The following is a 23,333-nucleotide window of genomic DNA, read 5'->3' as shown; positions in this document are numbered from 1 at the left end:
GCTTTCGTGCCCTTGTGGATTGCGCAGATGATTACGGGTCTCATCCCGTAGTGATAATCATTGTGCGGCGTGTGTTATTTATTCGAGGTACTCATTGCTCTTTTTTGGGGGGTTTCTACCCTGTGCTTGGTATAGTGTTTGTTTGGTCTTCGTCCCCGTGCCTTTACACGGCAAGCCATATTTTGGGTACAAGTTTGTCAAAACTATTACGCATTCCTGTGTCTGTCTCCCGAATCATTTATACCAGCGTGACACCAGCCTACTCTGTCACACTCGCAAATGCTTCACAATGTATTTCTTTGTAGGCTGTAGCCTTGAAATAATTTATATAAAATACTCTAATCCGTTCTTAGGCTTCCTGTCTGGCTCCTGACCTATTAAGAGTGTGTATATGCTGTTTAATATGACATGTAGTCTACTTGAAATTATGTTTGCTTCTTACATTCACCTTAAATACTTTTCATTAAAATCCTTATGGTTTGGTTTCAATACTTAAAAAACAATTGGTAGGTCCAGGTAGTCAAAATAAAATAGATAGGTGTTGGTTAAATTGTTTGATTTTAATGAACGGAGCGAATTTTGAGCGGCTGTTTTCTTCCCTGTGAGCACCGGGCAGTTTTTAGCAGAGCGTTAGGAAAGCACATGGAGCGATGAGTGCGATTTCTAACCACTCAACTCTGCTCAAATGATCTGAGATGAAGTCATCATAGCCATGACATAACAGCCCCACGGTCCGTTTACGAGAATGAACACTGTCATGATTTCATTTGGCTCTGCTCCAATCACACTGATAGTCAAAGTGTCACAGCTTTTCTCTTGTCACCATGTTAGGTAAGTAGTTCCATTCCTCCATCCCTCCCTCCCGGCACTGTGCTGTTGACCTTTCTCTACTGTATCAACTTTTAGTGTGGAAACCCTGTTGTGTGTAGCTACTGTACAGAGGAAAGACTAGAGGAGCTATTGGAGCACTTACAGGCTCTTTCATGTGTCGCTGTACCTTTGCTCTGTTGCTCCGGGACACTAGTAAAATGACCCATTGAGCTTTAACAAGCGCTTTGGTCCGTACGGTGAGTCCAGAAACATCCTGTTGGCAGTCCAAGTCAATTAGCTGGCGCTGGAACCTATGTGGGCTCTAAGTGGCGGAGGGGGGGGGCCTATTTGTTTAATTTCAGAGATGCTTCCTGCCATTGGGACCGTGTTGGTAACAAAGCCCCATGCAGACTGGACACATGGGCAGATGTCGAGATTACGTAAGGCTGGCTGTCATTTCCTTCTAGTCTCTTCGTCTCTCTCTCTCTCTCTCTCTCTCTCTCATTCTCGACTCTTCGTCTTTGCAGCACTCTGTAGGGTTCCTCACTGTGCACTGCCAGGTCTAACTGCCTCTCACTGATAATGTGCTGGATTCCAGGGCCTGACTTGTACAGTGGGGCAAAAAAGTATTTAGTCAGCCACCAATTGTGCAAGTCCTCCCACTTAAAAGGATGAGAGGCCGGTAATTTTCATCATAGGTACACTTCAACTATGACAGACAAAATGAGAAAAAAAAATCCAGAAAATCACATTGTAGAATTTTTTATGAATTTATTTGCAAATTATGGTGGAAAATAAGTATTTGGTCACCTACAAACAAGCAAGATTTCTGGCTCCTCTGTCCTCCACTCGTTACCTGTATTAATGGCACCTGTTTGAACTTGTTATCAGTATAAAAGACACCTGTCCACAACCTCAAACAGTCACACTCCAAACTCCACTATGGCCAAGACCAAAGAGCTGTCAAAGGACACCAGATACAAAATTGCGGACCTGCACCAGGCTGGGAAGACTGAATCTGCAATAGGTAAGCAGCTTGGTTTGAAGAAATCAACTGTGGGAGCAATTATTAGGAAATGGAAGACATACAAGACCACTGATAATCTCCCTCGATCTGGGGCTCCACGCAAGATCTCACCCCGTGGGGTCAAAATGATCACAAGAACGGTGAGCAAAAATCCCAGAACCAAACGGGGGGACCTAGTGAATGTCCTGCAGAGAGCTGGGACCAAAGTAACAAAGCCTACCATCAGTAACACACTATGCCGCCAGGGACTCAAATCCTACAGTGCCAGACGTGTCCCCCTGCTTAAGCCAGTACATGTCCAGGCCCGTCTGAAGTTAGCTAGAGAGCATTTGGATGATCCAGAAGAAGATTGGGAGAATGTCATATGGTCAGATGAAACCAAAATATAACTTTTTGGTAAAAACTCAACTCGTCGTGTTTGGAGGACAAAGAATGATGAGTTGCATCCAAAGAACACCATACCTACTGTGAAGCATGGGGGTGGAAACATCATGCTTTGGGGCTGTTTTTCTGCAAAGGGCCCAGGATGACTGATCCGTGTGAATGAATTGGGCCATGTATCGTGAGATTTTGAGTGAAAACCTCCATCCATCAGCAAGGGAATTGAAGATGAAACGTGGCTGGGTCTTTCAGCATGACAATGATCCCAAACACACCACCCGGGCAACAAAGGAGTGGCTTCGTAAGAAGTATTTCAAGGTCCTGGAGTGGCCTAGCCTGTCTCCAGATCTCAACCCCGTAGAAAATCTTTGGAGGGAGTTGAAAGTGTTGCCCAGCAACCGCCCCAAAACATCACTGCTCTAGAGGAGATCTGCATGGAGGAATGGGCCAAAATACCAGCAACAGTGTGTGAAAACCTTGTGAAGACTTACAGAAATGTTTGACCTCTGTCATTCCCAACAAAGGGTATATAACAAAGTATTGAGATACACTTTTGTTATTGACCAAATACTTATTTTCCACCATAATTTGCAAATAAATTCATAAAAAATCCTACAATGTGATTTTCTGGATTTTTTTTCTAATTTTGTCTGTCATAGTTGAAGTGTACCCATGATGAAAATTACAGGCCTCTCTCATCTTTTTAAGTGGGAGAACTTTCACAATTGGTGGCTGACTAAATACTTTTTTGCCCCACTGTATGTTCTAAATCAGGCGAGGTTGGGGGTGATTATGTGTGATTGGGTGGGATTGATGGGGTGATTGGGGGGGGGAGAGGGCCTCATTTGTCTGATGGAGCTCTGTTGAGGGTCATGGAACCCCCCTTACCTCCCAAACCCCTAAACTCCCTACCCCCACCCATTTCCACTACAGACCATTCACCTTACACACACATAGTCCCCTGTATCTCGCCTGAGCCTTCATTATATCATGCCATTAGCGTCCGCTAAAACCTGGGGCCCTCAGAAAGAACCCGCCTTGTCTTCTGGGCCTGGCGGGCTAGGGGGTTTTGGAGGAGAACACTGAGGGAGCTGTGTGGACCCATGCCAGTAGAATGTACCGTGTGTGTGCCCCTACACATCACATATTTTAGCAGAGCAGCACATGGCTGTGTGAACATACTGTACCGGTACAAAGACAATGTGAACCCTCTCAAGAGACCAACCTCCAACCCCCTCACCCCTTTCAAGTTAGGCCCTGCATGCCTTCCTGTCTGCACCCCAACGCCCCAACAGGCGTTTCAGGCATGTTTTAAAAGGATCCCTTATATTGCGTTTTTAGTTACCAATGAGTCAACCAAGAAGCTGCAGGCTACGATCTCCACTGTGTCCACGATGTTGCTGAAGGGTTTGCAAGCCGCTACCTCCATGGTCAGCTGGGTAAACCATGGAAACAAAGAGCATATGTTAGAGTTATACCATTGGCAAACAATTATGAAAGTTGCCAGTTGGAATGTCTGGAAAATGAAGGGACGTTATAGCTTTACACTTGGACAATTCACGATTGATGACCAAGTTGATTGAAAACAAGTCAGCAGCACTGTCACTATTGGCACAATTCAATTAAGTTGTGAGAAGCATTCTGTTCAAACAGTAAGACTAATTTACGACAAGAGATTTCTGCTTTATCTAATTTCCTTCTTATGCTACAGGGGGGAAAACCAAGGCATTAACAAACTGTTGGAACACAAATACTTACAGAAGTCCTGACCCACTCTATGTATTGCCTGAAATAACCAACAATGGTTTGCTTGTACTTTTCCGTTTCCTAATGGAGAGAGGAATAACATGTTAGCTACTGAGTTTTACTGTAGCATCGAAATGTAAACAATTACTGGGAAGCCATAGTAATCACCTGGTTGACGACTTGTGTGGCATTCTGGGAGATGAGATACTGTGCTGCTTCGATGGTCGCCAGTACATCGGCGACTTTGTTCTGGACAGAACAGAAGGAAAATAATGCTCAAGAAGCTTTCATAAGAGTCTATGGAGCTGCTCCGGAGTCTTTGTTCCGCGTTTATGGATGTACTAGGAATGCTTGATGTTGATTGAGTCAGCGTGACCTGTTGGGGTACATGGTTCGTAGGAGGCCCACTTACCGGCAGGTCTGAGGCCGTCCTCTCCAGTAGTCTGATGCTCTGGTTCAGCATACTCTTTAAAAGGGGAAATGCACAACACATGTTAACACCCCAGAGGTTTAAAGGTCAGGGTTTAGAGACATACTCCAACAACGCCATTTCATGTGGATTTTGGTCGTGAGAAATGTGCTGCAAAATATGTCAAAACCCCAATTAAAGTGCTTTCGCATGAATTCGTAATACATTTTCTTCAATACTATTTGAACACGTGAAGACCACGCGTGATACTGTACGTGCAACACGTAAAAAAAGTGACAAACTCCATGCCGGTCCCAGTATACAGTACATACATGGTCATTAGTCAGCACATGCACCAGACTACTGACGACAGACTAATCTACATATCATGAATTATTTATTTTTTACAAGGCATGTAACGGACCCAATCTTGCTCATGCAAAATCAATCATGTCATACAAGTCTGAATCAGCATGCTGTACTAAATATCCTGACCTGAAAGAGAATGAAAGTTCATGGTAATGGTCAGGGCATGCCAGGGAAAAGCCCCTTGGATTCGAGGTACAAGGAGCATGGACAACTCACACTAGTGGTGGGCACCAATATCAATTATTCGACATGACATCAATAATTTTATATGATATCGATATGAGCAAGGCATGTCATCACCCTCAACATTACAAGACGAACACAGGTCCATTGTGGAGACACATGCTTACCCTCGCTCTAACATATTTCTTGGAAGCCATTAGTTGAAGTAAAAAGAGTTCAAAGGGAAATATTCAAATAAAAAGATAAGACAGACCTCTAAAACTCAGCCTTTCTTGGTAACAAGATTGCAGTTTGTGGAATTACTTTGAAGTACACTGACTATTAATGGGTATATTACCATATTCGGGGAAAAGCACATTATATGTGGCCTACAGTGATGTCGTGTAAGTATATGTTGTTGGGTCCTTTTAACATATGCCTTTGAACTTATTAAAGAGTCAAATACTTGTGTGAGGTGGAGCAAAATATATGATTGATTTGCCCATGTGAATGTAACAGTCAACTACTTCAATATTCTAGCGTTGAGTGTCTTTCAGGGTTCTCATGTCCTGACTGCACAACCATTGATACCTGGGTCAAATGTGCTGCACATGGTTTGGCTTGCCCGGTACAATGCAAACAATGGAATAGTCCCAAAAGAGCAAACCATTTAATACGTACTCCCAAAAGCGTACAAATAAATCGAGCGCACCGCGTACATTTTCAACTATTTGAAAGTATCTGACCTACTGGTTTGATCTGGGTCTGATTCTTTTTTCCTAAAAGGGTAGATAGAGCACGACTACGGGCCATGGCCATTTCTGCCAGTTTATTGAAGCCGAGCACTGATGGGCCCAGACATGGATGTTAATCTAAAAAAAATAATGATTGAAGATAGATTGTTGATTACCATGGCCTGCTCCATAGGGACGACCTGCTGACTGTGGATCTGCCGGAGACTGTTGGCGTGGCCCTTTAGAGAGGTCTGGAGGGGCCCCTTGGGCTGTGGACACACATACAGACAGAGATTCAGAGTAGACACACATAAACACATACAAATAGGTAATAAAAATAATATCCAAAAGGTCACCATTGTTCAGCACCCCTGGACAGATTTTTCACCTTGTTGGCTCCAGGATTTGAGCCAGTGACTTTTCGGATACTGTCCCAATGCTCTAACCTTCGAGGCTACCACACACACAGTACCAGTAAAAGGTTTGGACACACCTACTCTTTCAAGGGTTTTTCTTTATTTTTATTAGACATCAAATAACACATATGGAATCATGAAGTAACCAAAAAAAGTGTTAAACAAATCAAAATATATTTTATATATTTGAGATTCTTCAAAGTAGCCACCCCTTGTCTTGATGACAGCTTTACTCACTCTTGGCATTCTCACATCTCAACATCAACTTTTCAGAGGAGACTGCGTGAATCAGGCCTTCATGGTCGAATTGCTACAAATAAACCACTACTAAAGGACACCAATAATAATAAGAAACTTGCTTGGGCCAAGAAACACGAGCAATGGACATTAGACCGGTGGAAATCAGTCTTTTGGTCTGATGAGTCCAAATAGTTTTTTACATTTTCATTTTTTTTTTACAACATACTTGCAAGTGAAGCCGCTCAACAACGACATCACACTAGTCATCTAACAGACTCCCATCCAGAGCGACACACAGAAGCAACCAGGGTCAACGCCCTGCTCAAGAGCACGTCGACAGATCTCCCACAAAGGTCAAAAACAGGGACCCGAACCAGCGATCCACCAGCCACCGGCGCAAGCTTCCAATCACCAGGCCACCAGCCCTCCAAGACCCCCCCCCCCCCCCACAGTTCTCCAAGAGCTGCCCCTCAACCATCCGAAACCCCCACAGAAAATAAACAATAGTAATCCCGCCCCAGACACCCACCTCCATGCACCAAAATGAACAAAAGAGAAAAAATATAAAGACAAGGGAAAACAAAAACAAAAGCCATGAAGGACAACAAAAATCCTAACAGCAAGGCCAACTGAATATGTTAGAGTGCGTGTATGGCACTATTTACGGATGTGTCCGTGTATGTGCACATGTGTGCATTTGAATGAGAGTGTGTGTATATGCATGTGTACAAACACTTGCACGGCATCAACCTCAGGCAAACAGGCATTAACTGTAACAACACTGCCCATCAGTGTCATTCAACGTTTTATTTTGACTCCACTCCCACTTGTCTCCAATTCCACATCCCAACCCTCAGTTTCCCTCAGCCCATCCCACCAACCTCAACCCTCTTCGGATTTCTACGCACCACATATCTTTCAACTATGCCGTGATGTTTAACATACAATTTGTATCTATCTAATCGAATAGAATCCACAGATTGCAAGTTGAAGATAAATACTTTTACTAAGACTATTAGTATATTAGTAATTGACTGACCCGGGTCTCTCCAGATCTCCCAACAGTACTATTTCAAGGGGGAATTTTAGACCAATGCAATGCATTTTCAGCTAATCCTGAACCTGAGACCAGAAACAGGCTACCTGAGGGCAATACCAAAATAAATGGTCTATTGATTCTGTATCATCACAACAACATCTGCAGAGATTTGATGATTGTATGCCCCAAATATTCAACATTCTGTTGGCGGTGAGAATTCAATATAATAATTTTAGCTGACAAGCACAAAGTCTTGAATCTTTTTTACCCCTTTTTCATGGTATCCAATTGATAGTTACAGTCTTGTCTCATCGCTACAACTCCCGTACGGACTCGGGAGAGGCAAAGGTGTGTCCTCAAACACAACATAGCCACAATGCTTCTTGACACAATGCCCTCTTAACCCAGAAGCCAGCCGCACCAATGTGTCGGAGGAAACACTGGACACCTGGCAGGCGTGTCTGCGAGCACTGCGCCTGGCCCGCCACAGGAGTCGCTAGTGCGCGATGGGACAAGGACATCCCTGCCAGCCAAACCCTCCTCTAACCCGGACGACATTGGGCCAATTGTGCGTCGCCCAGTGGGTCTGCCGGTCTCCTCCGGTTGCGACAGAGCCTGGACTCTAACCCAGAATCTCTAGTGGCACAGCTAGCACTGCGATACAGTGCCTTAGACCACTGCGCCACCCGGCGCATCGTTTTATATATCAACTCATACACCCTGTGTCATGGAATCGGTTCATCAAAAAAACTATTTTGCAATCTGTATGGCACCGCTGTCAACATCCTGGTCCTCAAATTAAACTGGTATACTTTCCTATTTATGCTATTTTTATTCCCCCACCAGTTCTGATCCTTTATATTGGGCAGACAGACCAGTTCCCTACCTCCTCCCGCTTCGACCCACCTCCTCCATTTTTGGGGTATTGCTGTATTCAATTGTTTTGTATTCTTGGATTGAGCAGACCTTCCCATATGAATCTGATAACTCCATGAAAGACATAACTCTACCATTCCAATTTACAATATAATTGAAAAACAAAATGCCCTTTTCAAACATCTTTCCCATAACTACAGGTGTTTTATCCACCAGCATATTTTAGTTCAGCCATAATATTTGTTCCATCTTTTCAGGGGGATGAAATTGAAATTGTAGCCAGATCTGCAATGCTTGTTTGAAAAAGAGAGATACTTTGAAAATAGTGTCATTTTCGATTAATTGAAAATGAGACATGGCAATCTGCACAAAAGCAAAAAGGCCATTTTTAAACAATAGATGAGGTTTTCTTAGTAATCTACTTGAGAACCATTTAGGGTTCAAGTAAAACTTGAATAAGTGAAGCTTTTAGAGATATGACAAGGGCAATTTTTCCATAAATAAACAGGTATTTACCTCTCTGTGGACGCAGGATCTTGTCTATTTTTACAAGTTTTCTATTGAAATTCATTGTGGAGAGCTCATTTATATATTTTGTGATATAAATACCAAGAATGTCTACTTCACCGTCAGCCCATTTTACAGGTAAACTACAAGGTAATGTTAAAGTTCTATTTTTTAAAGATCCAATATGCAATATTGTACACTTATCATAAATAGGTTTTAGTCCAGAGAGTCTTCAATGAGACATTGCAGGGATCTAGCTTGCAGACTTAATATAAAACTTGAGACATCGGCGTACATTGACACCTTTGTTTTTAAGCTTAAACCTTGGATTTTTAATCCACTAATGTTGTTATTTGATCTGATTTTAAAAGCTAGCATTTCAATGGCCATAACGAATAGATATGGTGACCTCGGACACCCTTGTTTAACTCCACTTGCTAATTCAAAACTCTCTGAGAAGTAGCTGCTATGTACTGTTTTACACTGGGGTTGCTACACATTACTTTTACCCATTTTATAAGATGATCACCGAAATTGAAAAAAAATCCAGGCATTTATGAATAAAATACAGTTTTACTTATTCAAAGGCCTTTCAAAAATCCGCTATAAATACCAGGCCTGGCTTCTTAAGTGTTTCATGATCCATTATTTCTAGTAGTTGTCGTATATTATCTCCAATGTATCGTCCATGTAAAAAACCTGTCTGATCAGGATGAACAATACCTGGTAACCTTTTTAATTATGAGTGATATGCATTTCGCTTGTATTTTTACATCAAAACATTGAAGTGAAAGTGGCCTCCAGTTTTTAAGATAGACTGGATCTTTATATTTACCATCTGGGTCTTGTTTTAATAATAGTGAAATCAGACCATCCTGCTGAGTCCCTGACAGACTATAATTTCTATAGGGGTAGTTCAAACAAGCTAACAATGGAGCTTTGAGTATATCAAAAAAGGCTTGATATACCTCTACCAGGTAAGCCATCAAGCCCTGGGGGTTTAATTGCCTCAAAGGATTTAATTGTCTCAAAAAGTTATTCCTCTGTAATTTGTCCTTTGCACTGAGCTTTCTATACATTTGTTAATTTTCATTTTTTAAATTTTTTGGAAAGAATTCCTAACAGTAATTGTCATTCAGTGGGTGAGGATAAGACGGAAAAGACGGAAAAACATCTGCTTAAAATATTTAGCTTCCTCTTTTAAAATGTGTTCCTGTGTTGGACATTCTGGAAGAATTTGATGCATTGATCTCCATATTCCATCCAGTTTGCTTAATTTTTGTAATAGATTACATTAGATCATTCTTGAATAAGTTCCTCCAGTTCTTTTTGTTTCCCCACTAACTTATTTTGTATCTCTGTGGTATCATTTTTATTGCTATCTAACTGTATTTCCCTTGTTAGTCTTGTTTCTTTAGTCAGAAACTGCTTTTTTATTATTGATGAACATTGAATTGAATAATTGAAACATTTAACGATATCCCAAACAATAAGGGGATTTGAAGAACCTATGAAATTTGAGACTTTTGGTTCCAACCGCCGAGTCTTTGTGAGACGCAGAGTAGGTGAACGGATGATCTCAACATGTGTGGTTCCCACCGTGAAGCATGGAGGAGGAGGTGAGATGGTGTGGGGGTGATTTGCTGGTGTCACTGTCAGTGATTTATTTTGAATTCAAGGCACACTTAACCAGCATGGCAACCACAGCATTCTGCAGCGATACGCCATTCCATCTGGTTTGCGCTTAGGGGGACTATAATTTTTTTTTCAACAGGACAATGACCCAACACACCTCCAGGCTGTGTAAAGGCTATTTTACCAAGAAGAAGAGTGATGGAGTGCTGCATCAGATTACCTGGCCTCCACAATCACCTGACCTCAACCCTTTGGGATGAGTTTGACTGCAGAGTGAAGGAAAAGCAGCCAAGAAGTGCTCAGCATATGTGGGAACTCCTTCAAGACTGTTGGAAAAGCATTCCAGGTGAAGCTGGTTGAGAGAATTCCAAGAGTGTGTAAAGCTGTCATCAAGGGAAAGGGTGGCTACTTTGAAGAATCTAAAATCTAAAATCTATTTTGATTTAACACTTTTTTGGTTACTACATGATTCCATGTGTGTTATTTCAGTTTTGATGTCTAATAAAAATAAAGAAAAACTCTTGAATGAGTAGGTGTGTCCAAACCTTGGCTGGTACTGTATATAAACACACAGGTTCCGATGAACAAACACATACGCACACACACAGATGTTGTCATTCAAATAGCCTTTTGTAAACTAGTCCTACATACATACATACATACATTCATGTACGTATAGATTTATAAATATTTAGAGCAATATGCAATCTGCGCAAAACTCTACGATACACAGACCTACTTAGTATAAGAGACTGCCTTAAATCAATGAATGTAATGCGGCATAAAAACGACATAGTGAACCCACAGAATTACATACAGAATCAAATAATTTATAGGATCTCTATGGGTGAACCAGTCTCAGTGTCCAGCGAGTGTGTGTCTTCTATGCCAACAGGAAAAACGAGTACCAGAATAGATGGGCACCAAATGAATACTAGGGGGCACAGGCATAAGCACATGCCACCCCACAGAACACCACTTTAAACTAGCTCCATTGCCACATGGCAGGCGTAGGAGGACCCAGAGTTGGACTCAGCAACATTTTGGGCCATGAATGGGGAACTTGTGTGAGCCTCAAACCCCCGCCCCCCAAAGGCAAGGCAGAACATTAAAAAGTGCTTCCACAGACTGCTTCAGTGTGCGTGTGTTTGTCGACAGCAAACCGCCGGCGAGGCTGTGCAGTTGATAAAGACACACGGAGCTTTCACAGTTTTAGATCTGAACTTCCATTCCATTTGATCCCGGTCTTGGATCGTGGTGTAAAATGCAACTGTAAAATGCAAGTGCCTTGCAACTGGTACACTGAGAAAACATTGTGTGGATGGTTGGAGCCGTGTTGATTTGGGGAGGGGGGGGGGTTGTTGTATGTTCCTCTCACCATAAGGTCCGTCTGTGCCTCGAGCTCATTGGCGTACGACAGCAAGTCCACCTGAGTCACCCCTTTGTTAACCTGCAAATGAACAGACATAGGATAATAATGCAGTATGACGCTGTTATTTTGCATTATAACACTTGCCATAAACATGTATGGACCCCCCTTAAAATGTATTCTCATCTTACAATTGCATAATATAGAGTCAGTTGTGCAACATAGAGATGCATAACATGTTACAAGCCTTATAATAACACACTATAAAGGCTCATGCACGCTTATAACAAGTCATAAAGCATTATAGCTGTCGGTTTTAAGTAAAGAGTTACACATGCTGCAGTAAGAGGCCATAAGACGACCGTGTTTCTCCTGAATTCAGATTATTCAACAGATTCTGATAGAGAAGACATATACTGAACAAAAATAGAAATGCAAAGTGTTGGTCCCATGTTTCATAAAAGGCCACTCTAAAATGTACAGTTTTTGTCACGCAACACAATGCCACAGATGTCTCAAGTTTTGAGGGAGCGTGCAGACTGCAGGAATGTCCACCAGAGCTGTTGCCAGGGAATTTGGTTTATTCCTTTACCATAAGCTGCCTCCAACATAATTTTAGAAAATTTGGCAGTACGTCCAACCAGCTTCACAACCACAAGGTGTCGTGTATGGTGTCGTGTGGGCGAGCGGTTTGCTGATGTCAACATTGTAAACAGAGTGCCCCAAGGTGGCGGTGGGGTTATGGTATAGGCAGGCAGAAGCTACAGACAGCGAACACAATTGCATTTTATCGATAGCAATTTTAATGCACAGAGATACCGTGACGAGATCCTGAGGCCCATTGTCCTGCCATTCATCCACTGCCATCACCTCATGTTTCAGAATGATAATGCACGGCCCCATGTCACAAGGATCTGAACACAATTCCTAGAAGCTGAAAATGTCCCAGTTCTTCCATGGCATGGATAATCACTAGTCATGTCACCCATTGAGCATGTATGGGATGCACTGGATGGACGTGTACGACTGCGTGTTCCAGTTCCCGCCAATATCCAGCAACTTTGCACAGCCATTGAAGAGGAGTGGGACAACAACGGGCCACAATCAACAGCCTGACGAGGTAAATGGTGGTCACACCAGACACTGACTGGTTTTCTGATCCACACCCTTACCTTTTTTTAAAAGGTATCTATGACCCACAGATGCACATCTGTATTCCCAGTCATGTGAAATTCATAGATTAGGGCCAAATAAATGTATTTCAATCAACTGATTTCCTTACATGAACTGTAACTCAGTAAAATCGTTGAAAATGTTGCATTGTTGCGTTTATATTTTTGTTCGGTATAAATAGTCTGAGGTATAAGGGTGGAAAACTGCCAAGTCTATAGCTTATGGAACACTGATTTTGTCAAGAGTAGCTATAAACTATTCAATCTCTAGAGATACATCAGTAATTCCACGATATTCATTTAGCAGTGGAGCACAGCCGCTGTGAAATCGTTGCCTTCACCGCAAAATAAATGCAAGAATGATTACCTAGCTTGTAATTCTGGAAATGTAGCCAACTCTATTAACAGATGTCAAGCTGTATGCCCAAGCAAGACCCCAGGAAGACCCCAGGAAGACCCCAGCTGCCGCCCGCTCCCTGGTAAAAGATCCTACATCTGTACGCGCATATGTAATGTCTTGGCCCTCATTCGGTACTGTAAAGCCAGGAAGGGATGTCTGTAGTATGTTACATGAAGTCAATGGAGCAGTTATACATTGTAAACATAGAGACAGATTGTAAATGAGTACATCAGACTTTTTAACCATCTTGCTGGTCGATCCTCGCAATTCAATCACACTCTTTGCATGTGTGTTACTTAAACCTGTTATAGATATCACTGTAATCAAAGTCGGGGGCGTACTACAGAACAAAATCCTGTCATTCTTATCTTCTCAAAAGTAAAAGACGGGATAAATCCTGGGTTTTTCCATTAAAGAAGCAAAATCCTACATCCCATTCTGTTATCCCGTCGTAAATGTACGTCCTAAAATGAGATAAGACGTGATTTGACAGTTATGGATGTTTCTGGAACACCTACCGCGGTTACTATTTAATAAATTCCAATAAAGTTCTTTGCCAAGATAAGTCACTACTGTAGGATGCGTTTAAGCAGGTTCTTCCTAGAGCTGGCCGCCTGGTCAAACTGAGCAAATGGGCGAGAGGGGCCTTGGTCAGGGAGGTGACCAAGAACCTGATGGTCACTCTGACAGAGCTATAGAGTTCCTCTGTGGAGATAGGAGAATGTTCCAGAAGGACAACCATCTCTGCAGCACTCCAACAATCAGGCCTTTATGGTAGAGTGGCCAAACAGAAGCCACTCCTCAGTAAAAGGCACATGACAGCCCACTTGGAGTTTGCCAAAAGGCACCTGAAGACTCTCAAACCATGAGAAACAAGATTCTCTGGTCTGATGAAACCAAGATTAAACTCTTTGTCCTGAATGCCTACGGTGAAGCATGGTGGTGGTAGCATCATGCTGCAGGCATGTTTTTCAGCAGCAGGGACTGGGAGACTAGTCAGTATCAAGGGAAAGATGAATGGAGGAAAGTACAGAGAGATCCTTGATGAAAACCTGCTCCAGAGCACTCAGGACCTCAGACTGGGGGCGAAGATTCAACTTCCAACAGGACAACAACACTAAGCACACAGCCAAGACAACACAGGTGTGGCTTTGGGACAGGTCTCTGAATGTCCTTGAGTGGCCCAGCCAGAGGCCGGACTTGAACCCGATCTAACGTCTCTGGAGAGACCTAAAAATAGCTGTGCAGCAACGCTCCCCATCCAACCTGACAGAGCTTGAGAGGATCTGCAGAGTGTGCCAAGCTTGTAGCGTCATTTCCCAAGAAGACTCGAGACTTCAAAAAAGTACTGAGTAAAGAGTCTGAATACATATGTAAATGTGATATAAAAAATTTTTAGGAGAGGAAGCCAAAGTAGACTATTATTTATTTATCCTTATTTTACCAGGTACGTTGACTGAGAACATAATATATTTTACAGCAACGACCTGGGAAGAGTAACAGGAGGAGGAGAGGGGTGAGCCAGTTAGAAGCTGGGGATGATTAGGCGGCCATGATGGTATGAAGGCCAGATTAGGAATTTAGCCAGGACACGATAAGTGCCATGGGATCTTTAGTGACCACAGAGAGAGTTAGGACACCCATTTAACGTCCCATCCCGAAAGACGGCACCTTACGCAGGGCAACGTCCCCTTCACTGCCCTGGGGCATTGGGATGTCCTTAGACCAGAGGGAAGAGTGCCCCCTCCCTGGCCCTCCAACACCACTCACTATTAAGGCGAAAGAAAGGACACCATACTTTTGACATAAAGGAGAGAAGAAAAGTGGAGGAAGCCACATTAAACTATAGAAATGAATGCTAGGAGACCAGGGGAGAAAGTCATTTTGGATTGAGATGCCCCCTCAATGCCAGTATAATACCTCCTCTAGATAGGCTGCGTAGTTGATCCTGTCGACGCCCGTCTCAGAGAAGCCAATGAGGTTCTGCTTCCCCTCAGACTCCAGCAGAACGATAACTCTCAGGTCAATCTTCACATCATTAAACATCTTCCCCACCTCCTTGGTGTACTGGAAACAGGGAGGGAGAACAGTCCGTTTACAAAAAGGATAAGCAATAGCTATGAATGCAGTATGTATTGGCTACATATGTGTTATGAAGCAGGAGCTAGTCGGTTTGTTTACGCCATAGAAATAGACCATAGAAATGGAATAGAAATAGACTTCAATGGTCAAGACCACTATTTCAGAGACAAGCCTAGAACAAACTTGTTTACACGTTAGACCAGCCAGTGTTACACAAACCCCTTTGTTTTTGATTTGTGTGTGTTGGGGGAAAGGACTCTGTTACCCTGGCAACATAAACTTTACATTGAGCCCCATTCAAATTCTTAATTCGCAGAGGGTCCTCCTAGGCAACCCCATTCATTGATACAGAGTACAGATTAGGACGGCCTGTTTTCGTTTCATTTTGTATCATTGGACCAAAAAATACAGTGAGGAGTTTTTTTTAAGACTCAAGCGACACAAATCTTCAGCAGCAAAGTACCTCATTAAAAACCAGAGGCTGTAGCATTCAAATAGAAAATATGACAATACATTATCATTATATTTGAATGTGCTCCATGTAAAAATTGGCAGGTGAAATCAGTATAAAAAAATACATGAAAATGAACATAGGAAGAACTGTAAATACAGCCAATTTGTGTAATGTACTGTAACTTAGGCTACACGAGCCAGCTCAGCTCCATTGCTAGTCCGTACAATAACAGAAGCAAGATGATCTTGCCAGCTGGCTGACTAATACAGAATGGTCCGGTTGGTTGACACTAGACAGGACTGGCATCACGTCAAGGAAGTCCCAATGATACAAGCTGAGGTAATGGTGAAGGGAATCCTAACGCTACAGATCACTAGCCTGCTCTTTGTTTTGGCAAGGATAACACCATTTAGCTAATGTTAATGAATCACCATTAGGAAATAGAGAGTGTTAGCCTGTTTGTAATCGCCTGGGTCTGCTGCACACCGCAAGACTGTGTTTGCCTGCTGAGCTAAAACCTAGGCATTGGATTCACTCAACGAGCTGACATGACTCTTCAGGCCTCAGTGTTTTCATTTGGACTATTGCGTTGGTTACATTGTACCCGGCAAGCTAAACCAAGCGCAAGTATTAGAAAGTACTCGGTATGTAAGCCCAGGTCGGACTAGGTGTGAGTTTGACTTTCATGCACAGGCATGCAGAATGCAGTACAGTGAGTGCACACTGCATGTGAATACTGACCAGGCTAGAGTTTAGGAAGGGTGTGACATTGAAGACTTTGTCCAGGCGCATGGCAGAGTAAATACCTCTGTTCTCCTTGCAATTACTGAGAGAGGAGAACAAGAGAGGGAGAAAAGAGAGAGAGAATTCATCATCGTCACATGTCCATTCATACATTTTTTGGGGTTAGCTTGCACTCTCGGCCGCCATCCGGTGAATACATTTGGAACCTCATACACTCTCCTTAACTCCGTATCGCTGCCTTCCAGTCATTTTACAAGCAGTGTACTCACAAGTCACTCATAGAGAGCTTTTCCAAAGCAATAAAATCAAGTCAGCATGGCCAACGTTTCCCATTTGTACACATTCAAGGGTGCAAGGGTGAAGTAAGAGTAAAGGAATTCCTATGGTCACTGTCTGTACACACTGTCTCATGGGTCACTTTTTGACTGGGCAGGAGTAGCTGAGGCAACTAAACTATATTTAGGCAAATATAGTATAGTAGTATATAGTATAGAACAAGGCAGTTAACCCACTGTTCCTAAGCCGTCATTGAAAATAAGAATTAGTTCTTAACTGACTTGCCTCAAATAAATATTATCCCATGGCTTTCAGCCAATCAGCAACTAGGGCTCGAACAACCCTTTTTCTAATAGGGAATACAACGTGATGGTCTTACAACACAGATTTGCTGCCTGTTCTAATCGAGAGATGATGAAAGTTGATGAAATCTAGGCCGGAAAGAAACCTCAAGCATTAAATCCCTCTCCCTAGTTTCAATCTTTTAAATAATTTACTAAGCAATGTCAGAGAGAATGTGAGGAGACTCCTGTGACATTTATTTGAGTCAAAAAATACCACAAAACAGAAATAGCTAGTGTTATCATCTAGTTCTATTCATAAGTAATCAATATAGTTCTCCAGCAGGTCTATGTAAAACATAAACCATCACTAGAACACACACAGATGAATCCCCAGCAGGAAGTGGTACATACATACATCCTGTAAAGTATTACCTGTAGAGACTCTCCACTGTGAGATCCAGGTCTGAGTCGTTGTACATGTACCCTGGGATGAAGTTCCTCCACTCAGGGTTCACCAGGTGAGGAGTGTCCAAAACCTGGGACACAAATGACTAGTAAGACCATCATTCAGTTTCTCGACCATTATTATACAGCAAGACCATTTACAATACCTAGACAGTCTCACATTAAGAGTTACCACATCATAACTTGCCTTGAAAAGCTGCTTGGTGTGGAAGGGCTCGCAGACCAGCTTCTCCAAGTTGCCCCCGACCAGAAAGGTGGCGGTCACCACTCCCATCAGTATCCAGGAGAAGAGGAAGCTGAAGCCCACACCGCTGTGGAGAGACACGCATAGACAGATAGACAGACAGATGCCCAGCCAACCAGTCAGTCACCCAGAGAGACAGCCTGTCAGCTGGCCAGAATTTATTTTTTATTTTACCAGGTAAGTTGACTGAGAACACATTCTCATTTACAGCAACGACCTGGGGAATAGTTACAGGGGAGAGGAGGGGGGGGGGGGATGAATGAGCCAATTGTACAGCCTGCCAGCCTACTACTCACGCCATTAGCAGGGTGCCGCCGGTGTTGGAGACACAGCCCCGTGTGGTGGGGGAGGCGTGCTTGTCATAGCCTATGGTGCCACACAGTATGGCCAGGAAGTTGAAAGCAAGGATGAGAACCACCATGCAGCACAGGCCAATACAGCAAATCCACCTGTAGAGGAACCCTGGAGTCAGTACACCATGACGAGTAACGATGGATAATAACGATGGAGCTACAGACTACGTTCGCCGGGTAGAGGTCTGGGTAGACGTCTGCACGGGACTGATTCCTTCATCCCGCTCCAGAAGCTTTTCACATGGCTCCCTCAACTCTTCATACCGCACCTGCCGGCTCCCGCTAACTTCTTGTTCGACTCCCATCTGCTCCCACAAGAACTGATCCCGAGCCTGACCGTAGTCCCGCAATGTTATTGTAGGTGTATGAGATGCTGCTAGCTTTGCAGCCCCCGGTCTCAGCAATTTTGCCACCTTAAGCCAGATCAAAATGCAAAAATAGCCTAATAAATAGGTTAAATTACCAGAGATTCACACCAGGCCAATTATATTACACTATTGGTATTATTGGGTATATCAGCCAATAGGCTAGACCTACAGTAGTTTGAAAGAAAGCAGAGTTGGGGTTGAAATTAGAATAGGAGCGCACTAGACTTAAGCTAAGTTTTGCATAACTTTTAGGAGCGGCACGATCTGCAGACAGAGTAAAATAAATGTGTTATCAATGTTGATTTCCAGTCAATGTCGGAGCATAAACTATAGCCTATCCTATTTAGGAAGGTGATTCCCTTGGAACGACAACTGTCCCGTGGTCCGTATTTCTCCGCCCATGCAGCCTACAGGCTATTTACTGAGGCCACACGTTGGGTATTACACGCAGTTGATCTCGCACACACAACAAAAGAGAGGAGGGGTAGGCTATTAAACTTGAAGCAACAAAAATGTGTCTATTCATTTGTGAATATTTTGCGACAAATAGTTGCTCTTAATAGGCTACAATAGATACAGATTTGCAGGCATAGACAAATAAATGTGTTATCAACAGGGTATTTTACTTCCAGTCAATGTCGGAGCTGTAGCCTACCACTGGGAAGTACATTTCTCCGCACACGCAGCCGACTTCATCGATACCACACATAAGGCACATTTGATCTCGCACGCCCAACAAAAGAGAGGCGAGGTAGGCTGAACTTGAAGCAGCAACAAAAATGCTCTCCATCCCAAGTAGTCTGTCTGACCGCCTGCTCCCGCCCGCGGCATGAAAAATGCATGGCGGCATCACAACGCTCTCTGTCGCGGACTGAAGGTTCCATGGGCACCCAGCGGCAACGCAGCCCCCCCCATCTCAGGGCTCAATCAAATGTAATGGGTGTAATAAGCACAGCTGGTCAAAGAGGGCAACATCAGGAGGCCATATATGCGTGGGCACGTCCAGGGTATACTTAAAAGATAACTGACTGAACAAACTCCTGATTCATTATTACATTATGTCACAGTGACCTCTGCTGCTTGGAATGATGCAATAACTCCCGACGATGTTCAGTTAAAAACAGAAATGTATTTGTTCTAAAACTCGAAGCACATCGTGGGCCCCGGTCAAAAGTAGTACACAGTATAGGGAATAGGGTGCCGTTTGGGACGCCCGGGTTTGTGAAGCGAGGCCCAGTTCCCGATTGTACCTGTAGAAGTCGATCTGGTCAATCTCGGGGTAGGAGTCTTCTATCTTGGAGTGTGTGTGACTAATGAAGTTGGTGAAGTTGGCCATAGTGCTGTGTACAGGGAACACCTTGGAGAAGCTGCTGATGTTGGTGCCGATGATGTCCAACATGCCCCGGGCTCCTGGGAGAGAGGGAGGGAGAGGCATTGGTGAATTAATGGAGTAATACAACCTTATATTTTGGGGTACTGGGGTAAGACAATTCAGGTGTAGGTCATTAATTGGAATATGGCAATTGGGCTTTACCTTCAATGAGTATTCATACCATACATGATTGGACTGATTTGGTAATGCAAAGTTGAACACTCAAAATGATATAACCCTTCATATAGTTTCTTCTGAAACTGTTTTAGGAGCATTACATGAGGTTAAAGAGAGATGCCACTCACCCTCGAATACGTTCCTCATCTGGTCACTGACCATCGCTGGAGTGTCATTGAATGAGGAGTAGCCCTGTTTGGAGGAGAAAGTACAGGTGTGGGATCTTAATTTGATGACCCTGTTGTTGCAAGAAAAATGCAATCTTGTAGTGTATTTGAGGTTTAAAAGGGGCTTCTAAAGTTTGTAATTTCCACTTTAAAATGTTAGAATTGACTCGCACTAACTAAAAATGTATCAACCCCCAACAAAAATGTAAATTCATTATAATCCACACAATACTTCACATTTCCTGTTGCTGCAGGATTATTTTCCTGCTGTGAGAAACTGGTCATTAAGATTCCACATCCATAGAAAGGCACGTCTGCGACAGTATCACAAATATATATTTTTTAAATGTCACAACTTCCAATTTTAACCTAAAGCTTTTGCAACATTTCTAGACTCACCTTTTGAATGATATTGCTGAGGTCCGTTTTCATCAATTGATTCACACTTTCCAGCTGATTGTTCATATCAGGTAACTGCAGCACATCACACACAACACACACTTACAACGTGATTTTCCTCAGGCAGCGCAGCACACACAATGTGCAAAAACACATTTTAAATAGACCAGATGGCAAATAGTATATTGCTATATAAATCAAAATATTACTGTATGACTATTATTATCATCTTCAATAAAGCGGGCCAGCATACCCGGGTGAAGTTGGCGCTGACGTGGAGCTGTGCCAGGGAGCTACGGATGGAGAGGCAGAGCTGGGCGGTGGTGGCGTCTGAGTCCTCGTCGTTGCAGCCCGGGTCGTTGAGGGTTCTATTGAGGCTGAAGCGCACCAGGCTCAGGTTGAAGTGGAGCTTCCCTGTCGCCTCCTGGAGAACCTCCAGAGACATACTCACGTTCTCCAGGGCGTCTTTGGTCTCCCGCATGGCTTGGGATGGGGACGGGGTAGGATGGAGAGGTGGTAAGTGTGTGTGAGAGTGCATTATAGAGACACACACACACACACACAAATGTACAAGGCATAGTCACAAAAACACTCAATGTATGCACACGCAAGTACATACACACAAACCAAATACACACACACATGCACAGTCATACCCTAGCCGTGATTATACACACACACAAAAACACACACATTCACACAGGGGCAGCAATTAGAATTGAACAGCTGAACAATAGTTGCAGGTTCAATCCACTGTTGGAGCAAGATTGGAACTTGGAAGGCCATAAACTTAATATATTCATATCGAGTCATAATTAAGATGGCACGCAAGGTAAGTTTGTACAGTTCCAAATACAGTGGCAAGAAAAAGTTTGATCTTCATCTAGGTCACAACAATAGACAAACACAGTCTTATTAAACTAATAATACACAAACAATTATAGGTTTTCATGTCTTTATTGAACACACCGTGTAAACATTCACAGTGCGGGGTGGGAAAAGTATGTGAACCCTTGGATTTAATAACTGGTTGATCCTCCTTTGGCAGAAATAACCTCAAACCAAACGTTTTCTGTAGTTGCGGATCAGACCTGCACAACGGTCAGGAGGAATTTTGGACCTTTACAAAATTGTTTCAGTTTGGCAATATTCTTGGGATGTCTGGTTTGAACCGCTCTTGAGATCATGCCACAGCATCTCAATCGGGTTGAGGTCAGGACTCTGACTGGGCCCTCCAGAAGGCGTCTTTTCTTCTGTTGAAGCCATTCTGTTGTTGATTTACTTTTGTGTTTTAGGTCGTTGTCCTGTTTGCATCACTCAACTTCTGTTGAGCTTCAATTGGCGGACAGATAGCCTTACATTCTCTTGCAAAATGTCTTGAAAAACTTGGGAATTCATTTTTCCGTCGATGATAGCAAGCTGTCCAGGCCCTGAGGCAGCAAAGCAGCCCTAAACCATGATGCTCCCTCCACCATACTTTACAGTGTGCTCCCTCCACCATACTTTACAGTGTGCTCCCTCCACCATACTTTACAGTGTGCTCCCTCCACCATACTTTACAGTGTGCTCCCTCCACCATACTTTACAGTGTGCTCCCTCCACCATACTTTACTTTGATATTGGTGTACTGTGCCTTCATTTCTCCACACATAGTGTTGTGTGATCCTTCCGAACAACTCAACTGTAGTTTCATCTGTCCACAGAATAGTTTGCCAGTAGCGGTGTGGAACATCCAGATGCACTTTTGCAAACTTCAGACGTGCAGCAATGTTTTTTTTGGACAGCAGTGGCTTCTTCCGTGGTGTCCTCCCATGAACACAATTCTTGTTTAGTGTTTTACGTATCGTAAATTCATCAATAGAGATGTTAACATGTTCCAGAGATTGCTGTAAATCTTTAGCTGACACTAGGATTTTTCTTAACCTCATTGAGCATTCTGCACTGTGCTCTTGCAGTCATCTTTGCAGGATGGCCACTCCTAGGGAGAGTAGCAACAGTGCTGAACTTTCTCCATTTGTAGACAATTTGTCTTACCGTGGACTGATGAACATCAAGGCTTTTAGAGATACTTTTGTAACCCTTTCCAGCTTTAAGCAAGTCTACATTTCTTCTGAGATATCTTTTGTTCGAGGCATGGTTCACATCAGGCAATGCTTCTTGTGAATAGCAAACTCACATTGTGTGAGTGTTTTTTATAGGGCTCTAAACAACATCTCCAATCTCGTCTCATTGATTGGACTTCAGGTTAGCTGACTCCTGACTCCAATTAGCTTTTGGAGAAGTCATTAGCCAATGGGTTCACATACTTTTTCCAACTTACACTGTGAATGTTTAAATTATATATATTCAATATAGACAAGAAAAAGACAATAATGTGTGTGTTATTAGTTTAAGCACACTATGTTTGTCTATTGTTGTGACTTAGATGAAGATCAGATCAAATTTGATGACCAATTTATGCAGAAATCCAGGTAATTCCACACTTTTTCTTGGCACTGTATATTGTAGACACACAAGGATGCCTCGTGATTTAGCCTGGTCCCAGATCTGTTTGTGCTGTCTTGCCATCTCCTATGGCCATTGTCATACCAATGGTACAAACTGATCTTGGACCAGGCTACAATTGGCTCAAGAGCCAGGAATACCACAAGGGGAC

The 23,333-nt window shown here is 43.1% G+C and overlaps 1 protein-coding gene across 9 annotated transcripts in view; it reads right to left on the bottom strand.

Moving 5' to 3' along the window:
* LOC109905292 (prominin-1-A) overlaps nucleotides 1-23,333 on the bottom strand; it is a 112,786-nt gene that overhangs the window by 9,267 nt on the left and 80,186 nt on the right. For all 9 annotated transcript variants that reach the window (XM_031790264.1, XM_031790265.1, XM_031790262.1 and 6 more), the window contains 15 exons: nucleotides 20,931-21,160; nucleotides 20,678-20,752; nucleotides 20,240-20,303; nucleotides 19,813-19,972; nucleotides 18,138-18,290; nucleotides 17,785-17,908; nucleotides 17,565-17,668; nucleotides 16,570-16,654; nucleotides 15,213-15,359; nucleotides 11,730-11,801; nucleotides 5,815-5,907; nucleotides 4,377-4,430; nucleotides 4,133-4,213; nucleotides 3,977-4,045; nucleotides 3,564-3,653 (listed from right to left, as the gene is read on the bottom strand). In XM_031790264.1, coding sequence (XP_031646124.1) covers nucleotides 3,564-3,653; nucleotides 3,977-4,045; nucleotides 4,133-4,213; nucleotides 4,377-4,430; nucleotides 5,815-5,907; nucleotides 11,730-11,801; nucleotides 15,213-15,359; nucleotides 16,570-16,654; nucleotides 17,565-17,668; nucleotides 17,785-17,908; nucleotides 18,138-18,290; nucleotides 19,813-19,972; nucleotides 20,240-20,303; nucleotides 20,678-20,752; nucleotides 20,931-21,160 — 1,601 coding nt within the window. The remainder of the gene's footprint in view (nucleotides 1-3,563; nucleotides 3,654-3,976; nucleotides 4,046-4,132; nucleotides 4,214-4,376; nucleotides 4,431-5,814; nucleotides 5,908-11,729; nucleotides 11,802-15,212; nucleotides 15,360-16,569; nucleotides 16,655-17,564; nucleotides 17,669-17,784; nucleotides 17,909-18,137; nucleotides 18,291-19,812; nucleotides 19,973-20,239; nucleotides 20,304-20,677; nucleotides 20,753-20,930; nucleotides 21,161-23,333) is intronic.

The sequence above is a fragment of the Oncorhynchus kisutch genome, linkage group LG15 (genome assembly GCF_002021735.2).
Source record: "Oncorhynchus kisutch isolate 150728-3 linkage group LG15, Okis_V2, whole genome shotgun sequence".
NCBI lineage: Eukaryota > Metazoa > Chordata > Actinopteri > Salmoniformes > Salmonidae > Oncorhynchus > Oncorhynchus kisutch.
The sequence above is the reverse complement of the archived record's forward strand: the minus strand, read 5'-3'. Positions and strand labels throughout refer to the sequence as shown.